The following is a 13,011-nucleotide window of genomic DNA, read 5'->3' on the forward strand; positions in this document are numbered from 1 at the left end:
ACATATAAGCAGCATTCTAACAGGTTTTTGAGGGGTGTGCATGTGCGTGAACAGACCGAATAACAAACATCATAGGATGAAGCTCAACAATAAGTCAACACAGCGGAAAGAGTTCAACATCTCTGGGAGTACAGTGGGAAAAGCACATACACTATAAAATATACCCATGTAAAATATCAATGGTCCCTGATGTTCGAATATTCACATATGTGCTGAAGTACACTGGGGGAATCCCAGAGTTTTAAGTAAGAGGGAAGCCCCACTGTTGCAGCACATTTTCGCTCGCAATAGAAAGTTAAGAAAACAACACAACAGCAACTCTGGAATATCTGGAAATAAAACGAAGTAACGGAGAATAAAATAGCAAAGTCTTCCTCGGATGTTATGTTTGTTATTTACACAAGCGTCGTGAGGAAATTAGGTCGCTGTGGAGAAAGCTGCTTACTGACCGTAATGTATGCGATAGTGCATGTATACGAGAGTACGCCGCTTACACAATGCATGTAAACGGGAAAGTGGCTCTGTCTAATATCTACTGTTGTGTTCTACATTAGAAAGAAAGTTATTTCAGGTGAGTAAATGATGACAGAATTTACATTTTTGGGTGAACTATTCCGTTAATGGAAATCAGGTGCATTGTTTCAAAATGAACAAATATAAAATAACAGAAAGGAATTCAATCCACACCTTACTAATAATAGATAAATAGAAACTTATAGATACCAATAGATAATAGAAACTAATTAATGGAAACTAATAGATCATTTTGATTTTAATGGATGGAAAAACTCTTTATCACTGAAAAACTTTGGTAACATTTTATAATAAATTTCAGTAGTATAAGTAGCATATAATGCAAAACAGATCCATACAGCTGGTTCATGTACATTTCAAATGTGAATATGTATAGGATAAAAAATGATCTGTTAAGCATTACAGTATAAAAAAAAATCAAATTTTTATGATATTTCAGATGTTATACACAGTGGCACCTAAATCAACTGGTTTGATTAAAGTAAAAAAAAAATGTTTTTTTTTAAACAATATGACTACATCAACCCTAATTACATTATATATATATATATAATGTTTCTTGTGGTAACTTCTGAATTAACTGGTTTCATTCTAGTCAAAAACACAATTTAATACAAATACATTAGTTAAACAAAATTACAAATAAAGCAATTTTAAGGTTGATATTGGGCAAAAGGAGTACCTTATGGAAACAATTGTGCAGTTTTTTCTTTTAAAGGTATGTTTGTAATTACAGTTATAATAAAGTTGAAGCAAAACTCTGGGAAATAAACAACATGCGCCGGTGGGGCCATCTGAAAGGGCACTTTCACTTTTCTCAAGAGAACTGCTTGTTTCCATGGATACCCCATAATTTCCCGGACAAACTTTGCTGCCAACTCTAAACTCAAGGCACACACAGCACATGTGTAGAGGTTATGAACTTATTATTCCTTTTCTAAGCTCTGGTTTGAGTTCTGAGAGGATTCTTGAGATGGTGTAACTTTGGATTTTTCTACTTTTAAAAGTTTCTCCACTTTCTGACAAGAAGAAAAACATCAACATCTTTGTAAAGAACTGTCAAAAACACAAATTGATATGTCTGGCTTTACATAGGAAAATGTGTCAGTGAATGTTCCTTTAACATTCAAAGCCCTGCAATAATTCTGTTGTGTTGTTTTCCACTTGTTTTCAGAGGAGTTGCAGTTTGGTGACATTTTACATTAACTTTTAATTATAACAATATGTATTATTACATTACATAATGCCGAACAGATCAGTTCATGTACATTACAATAGAAATGCCATGAAACTTTGATTCACCTATATTTGTATTCATATTTGAAAGCACACCAACTACAGATCTGAGCAATGTATCATGTTTTTTAATGAGCTACTAGTTAGAGTTATTATAAAGTTATATATATATATATATAGTATAAACTGACCCACTTGTCAGTTCAGGTTTTGGTGGCACATTATAGGCTACTAACTTTTATTGACAGCACTAATGCATGCTCAACTTAAAATGTGGTAACATATAAACTTTAAATTCAAGTTGAAAATATTATTATTATTTTTAATATGATTATATAGAACTGATTGCGTAAGGTTACACCAATATCAGGTCAGGTAGAATTAGTGCCTGAAGGCAACAATTGTGGTGCAGTTTTACATTTTACAGTGTAATAACTTGTTATTAATGAGAGTTATTACAATGTGTCACTCAAGTTTGTTGCTCTTACCCACGAGCAGACAGAGGATGTCCAGCCCGACCAGCATCTTTCTGCTGGAGCACTCCACACTGTCGGCAGGTTCAGCGGGGCTCACGATGTGTTTCGTGCCGTTCTCGATCGCACTGTCTCCGGATCCGCCGTGATCGGCCAGACGCTGCTGTTGCTCCGTGTGACTGTTAACCGAATTCAACTTCTGCATGATGCCCGTGATTTCAGTTCAACACATACACCGGATAGGTTGTGTTTTACACTGTCAATAAAACCAATTTAACAGTTCAGGAATACAGTTTTGCTGAAGTTTAGAATCTTTCTTTACAATCTAGTAAATGTCCCAGCACATTAAAGCGCACGTGTAGATGATATGTAAAAGTCTTTTAATTAATAACGCGATCAGACTTGTACAGGGATCCTGGTCCGCTCTGTCTTAAATGAAAACTCCTTTGCCCATCACTCAAGAAAAGTTTCAGCTGCAGTTTTGCCATCATCATCATCTGGACATGATGTAGAAAAACACATTCCTGAAAACATATGTCCGTAAAAAGTTTGTCATCCTCTCTGATTTCTGATCCACATGTTACACTCCTCTTTCTTTCACTGACAGAGAAAAACTTTAAGCGGACCGTGTTTTCATTTGTGGGAATTAGTGTGATTCCTCCGCCCTCTTTCTCTAGGGCTGTGTCTCAAATCTTAATGAGCTGCCTGCTTAGACAGCATGTTTGGGCTCGTTTTAAATGTGCAGTAATTATTTGCTCATTAAAAAAGTTTTAGTCCTAAAGAAATTAATTGAAATTATGAAATATAACTATAAACTCCCGACCACTCACATGAGATGAAGACCTTATTCACAGCAGCGCCATCTTTGACAGAAATGACAAGGAGGCTGTGAGGGATAGATCTACAGTCTCTTCAGTGGGTTGTGGAGTTGAAGTGTTTTAGTACATTCTGCTCACCAAACATTTAAATAAAATAGCCTATTTTTCCAAGAAATTTCAGTAGACAAAAAACTCCAGAAAACATAAGTTCTGGAAAATTACATTGAAGAGGCTGAAAATCTATCCTTCAAAGACTCATTTTCATTCTCGTCAAAAATCAAAGATGGCGCTACTGTCTATAAAAGCTTAGTTTTATGCTGCCTGCATGTGCTATTGGAATTATACTACTTCCCACTTCTGAAGTGGCAATTACCAGTATGTTGCATTCAAGTGCTTTGTTGTTGGAAAAAAAACTTTCATTCATATATATTTAACTTTTATTTTGACACCATAAAAGAATTTACTCAGCTTCCTGACTATAATGGAATTTTGGTCAAATACAAGCTATTTTTACGGTGTCAAAATGTACAACATGCATCAAATGGTTGCTGATATACATAAATGAATATGGCCAAAGCGGTAAGCGCTAACAATTAGCTGAATTTAGAAAACTGAATAAAACCTGTCAACTCTAGCATCAAAATGATCTCAGTGTAATTACGACTTGAGCGGTCATTCATGCACAACTTCCGAGTGGGAAACTCGTATTTACAATAATTTCGCTACATTTTTTTTTTATCTCCAATTTGTTCTCTCTCTTAAATGTTTTGGTCTCTGTAAAAAAAATGTTCCCTCTAAAAAATAATTCTCTCAAATTATTTTTTTTTCTCCTCAAGAGGCAACATGAGAATTATTATTATTATTATGTTGTTGTTGTTGTTGTTGTTGTTGTTGTTGTTGTTGTTGTTGTTGTTGTTGTTGTTGTTGTTGTTGCTTGCTTGCTAGCTAACAATTAGCATGCGGTACCAACCGGCCACAAGGTGCCACTAACAGTAGGCATATGAAATCTTATTCTTACAAGGTGACAGATGACAGATGACAGCACCTGCAGCTGTACGGCCGTATGCACTGTGCGTACCTTGAGAGCTCCGATTGACCTGAAGAAAAATGTTCTCTGAGAATATTTTAGCAAAAATGACATGTGTCCCATATTTCTGTTGTCTGTTTAAAAGAACCAGCAATGCCCCATTTGCGAATGAATCATTCTTTTGAGTCAGTTCTTTTCAATGAATTGGCTAAACAGGCTTGCAAAACGGTCTGAATCGATTCGTAATTCATCCAGTTAGTTCATTCGGACTGCTCTCTAATGTAATAATTTGGAGCGGTTTCTCACACATTAAAACAGTATCATGATATGTAAGGACAGAGAGAACAAACAGCGCTGGATAAAGCTAATATTTACCTACAATCAACTGAAACAAAAGACTATGTTGAGAGGTAACTTCGAGAAACTTCAGCTAGTTCAGTGTCATGTGAATTAAGGGTCTGTTTAAGCCAAATGTGTTTTTGTGTCCACACACTTTTTCAATCGTTTACCATATAAACATTCATAGATGTGTGTCTTTTGACAACTGTGTCATGTTTAACTGTGTTTTTAGCACTAGACACCTTTTTTTCACGGTGCGGTTCTGGGCTTCCGTACTTAGTAAACAATGTGCTATAAATGTAGAAGTTTTCTATTCCATAAAGTTCTGAAGATAATCGGTATTAATTACAATCATATATTTTCTATCCAAGTTATTACAAAATAAAAAATCGGAAAAATAGTATCAGTATCTTAAGGTTTTCGTTTGAATATTCCAGTGTGATGTTTTCAAGTATTAGCAGGTTCAAGTACAGTTTGGTGCTCTTTGGAGAATTGGGAAATATTGCCATCTGGTGAGTATTTTTAACAATGACATTTTCCATGTAGTCCAGTTCTGCTGGAGTCTGGCTCTCTTGCTATGCACTCTCAAGCCTCATTGAAAGTGATTACAGTGAATCACTGGAGGTGGCCAAGTGTCTTTGCTGTTGGTTGTTAATAGGTGTTCCTTATCGAGAGCAGTATTCAACTGTCTCAAGAGGTGGATCATGGCTGCACTTCCATTGGTAGTCACTGTATCACATCAGTGCTCATGAACTCTATTTAGCTCAACTTTGTAGCATCACCAAAACCAACAGTCACTGTCCTTTATGTCATGAGAAAATGTCAGCTGTCACTGTAATATTAATCTCATTGTAATGACTTTTGGTCACTTTGTCGCTGCAAATCAGTATGAATGCCCCTTTAGCCACACATCCACACACTCAGCCCACTGTGACGTCACATGCACTCTCTGCCTAGGAAATGGAAATATGCTGTAATGAGCTGGTCCCTGTGTTCCAAACGGCCTAAATGATGCCTTCGGAGGGAAACTTCGAAGAGAGAACAATCATTACAAACAGAATTTCTAATGAAAATAACTTTAAAAGAGAGTTCCAAATGACAGTTATATTTGAGCCAACTCTTTTTAGCAATTCAGAGCTCTCACAGTGGATGGTAGATCACTTCTGAATGGAACGCACCCAGTGTTTGATGCTAATGAAGAAGTGAAGCATTTGTATGAAGACTGTTGTGATTATATATAGCCTAGCAATTCTCCTATATAAACTCTATAATAAGGTTAATATTACTTAGAGACTTTCATGTATTTATTTCTACAACATAAGTTATATTCAGTTATACCTCAAATCTGTTTTGAAAGCTGCATTTTTTTATTTATTTTTTATGTACGTTTCTAACAAGTGTCTAAATATTTGTGACTAATGTGGAACAAATTATGGCTTAATAAATTCAGTTTCATTTAAATGATTATTCAACTGAAGCCTCATAGTACCAACAAGGCATCACATTAGATAGAAGGTGTAGAAATCTTTTAAGACCTGTAGATGGAGACAAACAACCATTTGTTTCGACCATTTGTGACGTCAGTTTTGTTATCTTTTTCTTGACTAATAACAGTATACTGCCGAGTTTTTTTTATTTTTATTTTTTTACATTTTTAGACAAAATTGGATTAAAAATACAAAATAACCATTTCATAATTTTCCAACAATTTCTAAATAAAACAGAATGTGATGAGGTCATTTAACATTAATCCCATTCGCCACAAAAACGTTCTTATAGGAATAGTTCTGCCAAAAATGAAATCATCATTTATTCATCCTCATGTCATTCCAAACCCGTATTACTTATTTTTTTCTTTCCATGAAAAGGAGATGTTAGGCAGAATGTTAGCCTCAGTCACCACTATTGACTTTCATTGTACAGAAAAAAACATTCTAGTTGACTAACATTCTGCCTAATGTGTGCAACATAATAAAGAAATGTATATGGTATGGAACAACATTAGGGTGAGTGAATAAAGACCGAATTATCTTTTTGGGTAAACTATCCCTTTAAGCACTTAAGCAAAAGTTCTGAGGTGAATTTCACTCTTTGGCAGCTGACTCTAGAGACTTAATATTACAACATGGTAATGTGCTTCTAAACAATTCTTACAAACAGACTTTAAGATAGAACAAAGAGAGGCGATCACTCTTCCCTCCATGGCAGAGAGTCATTGAGGTCTACTTGGAATGCAACTGCAAGAAACTTAGACAGCATAGAGAAAGATAAAAACCCTCACACATTCCAGAACAAGAACTAAGTCATATGAAACTAACATAAACTACTTTTTATAACTCATTACAATGAGTATGTAGTAATTAATAGGGTTATAAAAAGCAACATGATCTCACAGGAAATTGACATGTTGCTTCTGAAAGTTCTTGTACCCTGAAATCAACTCCATTTAGCCAAATTACTAACAAGCGTCATCCCACATCAGATGTTTTGCGTCACTTCAAACAGGAACACATTTCCCTCTAGTGCTACTGATAGCACGTTGTGAGAGACAGGTTATGGTTCTGTGGGAACCAGGAAGTAATCGCACGCATATCAAAACAATGGTGAGTGTGATTTAGAGTTTGCATTTTCAGTCTAAAATGTATATTTGAACTCCACTGACGGTTAGGTTTAGGGTTGGGGTTTGGGTTAGGGAGTAGAATTAATCAAATATGCTTTCCTGTATACTGTATTACATAATTTACAACCAAAAACAACTCACTTATGGCGCTACTCTGTGGACATTTCATCCAGAAACTGGAGCTCACATGTGCCCATTCGTACAACAACACTTCCAGCTTCGGCCACTGGGGGTAGTGATTCGATTTTCGGTAAGTACAAACCAATTTAATCAGCAGAACTTTCCACCTATGTTGTCCAATTCACAGTGTGATCTGTCTGATAAAAAGATGAACCAAACTTTGAAAGGCATAAAATCAGCAAAATAATAGAAAACATACTTAAAGGGATAGTTCACCCAAAAAAATTAATTCAGCATTGTTTCCTCACCCCCGTTTTGTTATAACCCCATATGACTTTCTTTCTTTTTCTTGACACAAACAGAGAAATTGTGAAAAAACTTTGTGCTCAGTGATGTCATACAATGGCAGTTTGTGGTGACCACCTCTTCAAGCTTTAAAAGGACACAAAAGTATAATTCAGAGGAATTATTCCATGAGACTCATGATTGTTCTTAAGGAATCCGATAAGGTTTGGTGAGAAACCAACCAAAATCTAACGTATTAATAAGCAAAACTCTTGACCGACCGTTGATCTGCTATGCATGTTCTTGAGTCTATACGAGCTTTAGAGCTCCTTGCACAAGTACAAGCGCGAGATGGGGCGTTCAAGCGAAAACTAGTTTTGTTTCGCTTCAACAGGACCACCAGCGATATTAACAACAGAAAACACAACATAGCTTGTGTTTGCTTGGAACGCCTAGAGTAGAATGTGGAGCTGATAAATCAAAAATTAATCTCTTTTTCTCTGAATATTTCCTTGTAGTTATTCCTATGGGGTTTACTCGAAGCAAATTGAAAGGTGGTTTGTCAAAAGGGCCGATCATATATCCTTTTTTTACTTATTTTAACAGAAGTTCGTCGATGACATGAGGTTCTTTAGTTGCAGACTGAAGGTTGGGGCAGAAGTGCAAAAAAGTAGGAATATAAGAAAGGCCAGCTGAAAAACCATAAACCAGTCCCATTAACAAGTAAGACACAAAACTGTGGTTTGGATGCTTAGTGAGAGCTTTGGAGAGCTCTTGAACATTGACAGGTGACTTTGTTTCTTTCTTGAGAAGCGTGTGCATCATGGGCAAGCAAATTTTGGATGGCTGTACCCGCAATAACAATTGTAAATAACAAAAATTTACAATTAGGTCGTGTACAGACATTTTCATTAAACTGGTAACATAAAGGGGTTTGTCTTTCAGGTTTCACCTGGTTGGAGACTGAATGGCTGGTGTCAATCTTTGAAGTGACAGTCTTTGGGCATAGAAATGTGGTGTGGGAAAAAGAACTGCAGATGGAACATGACAGGGCTCTGTGGTCCATGAAATGTCTGCTAATGAGAGCCAAATCAACAACAGACCAGTCCAAATGTTGGTTAAAACGTTGAATATACATAGCTGCTTTTTCTGAAAACGACTTGTGATATTCGTAAAATAGGGTGCCTCCGTAAGTCATGGTCAGGTCAGATATAACTGCGAGGTAAGTGTCTAATTCTGGTCTCCTGTCTGGGTAACTTTCGCAAATTACATCTCTGAAAATGCAGAAAGCAACATTCAGTTCTGCCATTTTTAAGCTTTTTGACAGCTTGGGGTCATTATCTTTTAAGACAAATGTGATGTCCCCACAATCTACAATCCTTTTCTCATTAGTCTCTGCACATAACATGATTTTAACTAGATCGATGTCATTACCTGACAGAATTTGAGCGCACAGCTGGGGAGTGATAGCTGTGGCTGGGGGCAAAAAAGGTACTCCGGTGGGTGCAGCTGGTACTGCTGACTCAAGTGATCTTCTGGGGAGGAAGGAATTAGATATATCCATTTAATGAGTGGGGTTGCCAACGATTGTAGACCCGGAAGACTGGTCCTCTAAAAGCACGGAACGAGAGCAGAATGCTGGGCTTCAAGCACTTGAATCCTTCCATCCATGTCAGAAAGGGTTCCTTGGATGGAAATCAGGGCTGATAGAATCGGATCGTCTCTCTGTTGCATGGAGGCTTGAGTGGTGTGGTGCAGCTTTGCTTTTTTCGGAGGTGGAGAAGGTGTGTTGTCACTGGAGATATGTTTCCTCTTTGCTGTGGCTTTTCGTCCGGTAGTGTGATGAAGAAAAGGAATAGTGGTGGATGAAAGGAGATCCAAATCCTGGTTTCTCTCTAGAAAAACAGGAATAGCTGTTCGTGAGATTTGGAGGGGCTTGGATATTGAGGCTGTACAAACTGAGTTGGTTGTCGATGGTTACCCCTAGGTTTCTGACCATTTTGGATGGTGATTTTGTGTATGAACCCAGCTGAACGGTGATGTTGCTCAACAGCAGGGTTGGCTGGCAAGACAAGAATCTCAGTCTTCGCTAGGTTGAGTTGAAAGTGGTGTTCCTTCATCCAGGCCGAGATCTCTTCCAAACAGGCAGAGATTCGGGCCGTTACCGTGGGGATGTTGGACTGGAAAAACAAGTAGAGCTGGGTGTCTTTGGCATAGCAGTGGTAAGAAAACTTGTGTGCTTGAATGATGGGTCCCAGTGATGTTGTGTATATAGAGAACAGAAGTGGTCCAAGCACTGATCCCTGAGGTACCCCAGTAATAGCTGATGTTATTTGGACACCACACCTCTCAATGCTACCTTGAAAGACCTATCTAAAAATGTGGCTAAACATGGTATGCAGCACATAAAAGTCAGTTTGCAAAAATGTAGTTATAGTAACGTACATTCTATTAGACTAGGTTGGCCATGCACAAGTTTTTATCAATCCTACTCTAAACAAAGTTGTGTTTACAAGGTACCAGGTTGATGCAATGAATGCTTTTGAGGAAAGACTGATTATCCGATTTGCCAAAGTTAGCCAGGTTAATGGTATCAAATCTTTGAAGGATAATCTGAATTTTTTGAGCAAACAAGACATTAACAAAAGCAGAACTATACATTACCTTTTGTTTTCAGAGTTATGTCTGTGAAATAATCGGGGCTTACTACTTTTGGATGGGCAGAATTTCTGATTACAAAGGTACCCCCATTTTTGTTAATAACTTTGATCTTTTCTGCACAAGCAATTGCTGAGTGACACTGTTGTGCAATATTTTTTTCCATGATAGTTTATTTTTGTGGTGTATCTATTTCAGTCAAACTCATCCCTAAACAACACATAAAAACAAAACAAACTGTGGTTGACTCTTCCTGTCAAAAATACGCAATGTGGACCACACTTTGTGCCATTAGTCAAAAGTCTTGTTACACGAAACTACTCTTGGTTTAACCACTGATGTGTGTGTTTGTGGGTTTTGCGATGTAAGTGAACATTGAATGTATGGAAAATATCCACAGGCAAGCTTTGACATGTTTTTGGAATATTCTATTCTAATTAACAGTATGATTTTGATGTGGTGTCTTTATTGTCAGCCAGTAAATCCATCCTGAGCTGGATTAATGTCACACAACACTGTATCCCACTTCCAAGGGCTTATTATACATAATACACATAATTTACAATGATTGGTTGTTTGTTTTAAAACTAATTGTTCTGACTCTAAATTCTGATTGGATGAGCTGCGTTCAAAGCCATTATAAAATGACTATAAACGCACCCTTATAATCATGGCAGATAAGTTGCTGTTGCTGTTGCTGTTGCTGTTGTTGATGTTAACAACAAAATACGTTTTCTCTCACCACTTTTAAAACTTGATGAACCTATTTATTTATATGAGCCTATTATATTCTAGTTTATTTCCTAACAATCATCATTAAACAGAACATTTATTACACAGGAGGAAAACATTGTCCATAATTTGTCCATAAGTCTTTATGTATTTGCCTTTATAATTACAGTGCAATGCCATATAAAACAGGTAAGACCAGATGGCTCCTCATGTGGTAAGGGTCAATGTAGCTAATCTTTCTAAATAATAATAATAATAATAATTGTTTAAAAAATAAAATTGTAGCCCAAACCGATGACTGTACAGTATCACCAGAACCCTTCTACATAGGTGAGCCCATATATATCTATAAAGAGCCGTCAAGAGCCATCCGTCAACACATGAATTTAAACTGACAGATACAGTCTACAAAAACTATTGTCTTTTCCAGCCAACTTTCAGATTATCTGATTTTCCATAAACATTAGGCAATATTTTAGATGATATAAAAAATCCTGACATTTTTTTTTCTGATAGTAAACTGCAAATAAAGTCCTCAACAAATGTATATATCATGGCAAACATACTGAAAATTAGCACCCAGTCAGTCAATTCATTACATGATGAACTGTTTTCACACAAAATCAGTTTAGTCAGCGGTCTGAGGCTTCTTCTCCATTCACTTACATTCAAACAGCTCTTATTGTTGACTGTTCCAAGATGGCGCCGTGGTTGATGTTTCCAAACCAGCCGAATGAGGCATCTATGTATGTATATCTATGAGGAAGCCTACAAGCTTAGCCTAAAATAGCACAACACATCGGTCCCATAGACATTCTATGGGCAGTACACTGGCGAGGAGGCAAGACGCCATTTTTTCTTTAATGGATGCTTCAGTAGGAAATGCTTTATTATGCCGAATAAACTGCTTTTGTGAGGAAACAGCAAATGGTGACTTATTGTCGTAATACGCTAGTTGACCATTGCGCTCTCTCCAGTGTTAAAAAGGTGGAGGTTGTTATATTTGTATAGAAGATATCTGGTATCTATCGTAGAGTGTATGCATCAAACACGTTCATATTGGCTCATGGTCAAAAGAGTATACTTTGAAAGGCAATGCGGTCGACCAGGCGCGATTTGATCCGGAACGCAGAAAAACTAAGTATACCCGAGCCTTTACTATTGTAAAATCTTGATACATTTTAGTAAGGGTGATGATTTTCAGTTTGAAAACCCTATATTTTTGTGCATGGCCAAAAAGCCAGTTACCTTCTAGATACAGACTTTGCCTGTCAATAAACTTAAGAATGCACATGCAAGTGGGGGCCTGGGTAACTCAGCAAGTAAAGACGCTGACTACCACCAATGGAGTTCACTAGTTCGAATCCCAGGGCGTGCTGAGTGACTCCAGCCAGGTCTCCTAAGCAACCAAATTGGCCCGGTTGCTAGGGAGGGTTGAGTCACATGGGGTAACCTCCTCATGGTCGCTATAATTTGGTCCGCTCTCGGTGGGGTGTGTGGTGAGTTGTGCGTAGATGCCGCAGTGGTGTGAAGCCTCCACATGCGCTATGTCTCTGCGGTAACGCGCTCAACAAGCCATGTGATAAGATGCAAGGATTGATGGTCTCAGAAGCGGAGGCAACTGAGATTTGTCCTCTGCCACCCGGACTGAGGCAAGTCACTACACCACCACAAGGACGTATTGGGAATTGGGCATTCCAAATTGGGGAGAAAAAGGGAGAAATTAAAAAATAAATAAAAAAAGAATATGCATGCACATTAGCTATACAAGCCGGGAAAACTGTGTTTTTTAGCATAATCTGAGGTAAAGAAGCACAATTTATGATAGCAGTTTTGTCAGATTTTACAAGGCTTGGGATCGGTGCCTTTCTCATGCATTGATAATCTGAAGATTTTCCCAAATATTATCGATTACGGCTGTTCGTTGCACAATAGTCTTTTTCTCTTCAGACATATTTATCAACACAACTTTAATAAAGTGTGAGCAGCAGGGTAAATTAAAGAGGGTCACACACCGGACGTGTCTGGGGGACAACACTGCGTGTTATAAAGTTAGAAACATTTATTTTCTACAAAAGGTACGCACACACTGCCAATACTCACCGTCAACATTCTGAAGTGCCACAGAGCGCAACTTGCATAGTTTTCCATTAAATTCAACCCAAATCA

The 13,011-nt window shown here is 37.4% G+C and overlaps 1 protein-coding gene across 1 annotated transcript in view; it reads right to left on the bottom strand.

The window, feature by feature from the left end:
• The window catches only part of LOC127451647 (phospholipid phosphatase 3-like), a 47,155-nt gene extending 44,292 nt beyond the window's left edge, over positions 1–2,863 (bottom strand). Inside the window, exon 1 of the mRNA XM_051716492.1 lies at positions 2,259–2,863. Within this exon, the coding sequence (XP_051572452.1) occupies positions 2,259–2,448 (190 nt within the window). The 5' untranslated portion in view covers positions 2,449–2,863. The remainder of the gene's footprint in view (positions 1–2,258) is intronic.
• Between the last annotated feature and the right edge of the window lie 10,148 nt (positions 2,864–13,011).

The sequence above is a fragment of the Myxocyprinus asiaticus genome, chromosome 14 (assembly GCF_019703515.2).
Source record: "Myxocyprinus asiaticus isolate MX2 ecotype Aquarium Trade chromosome 14, UBuf_Myxa_2, whole genome shotgun sequence".
NCBI classification, from domain to species: domain Eukaryota; kingdom Metazoa; phylum Chordata; class Actinopteri; order Cypriniformes; family Catostomidae; genus Myxocyprinus; species Myxocyprinus asiaticus.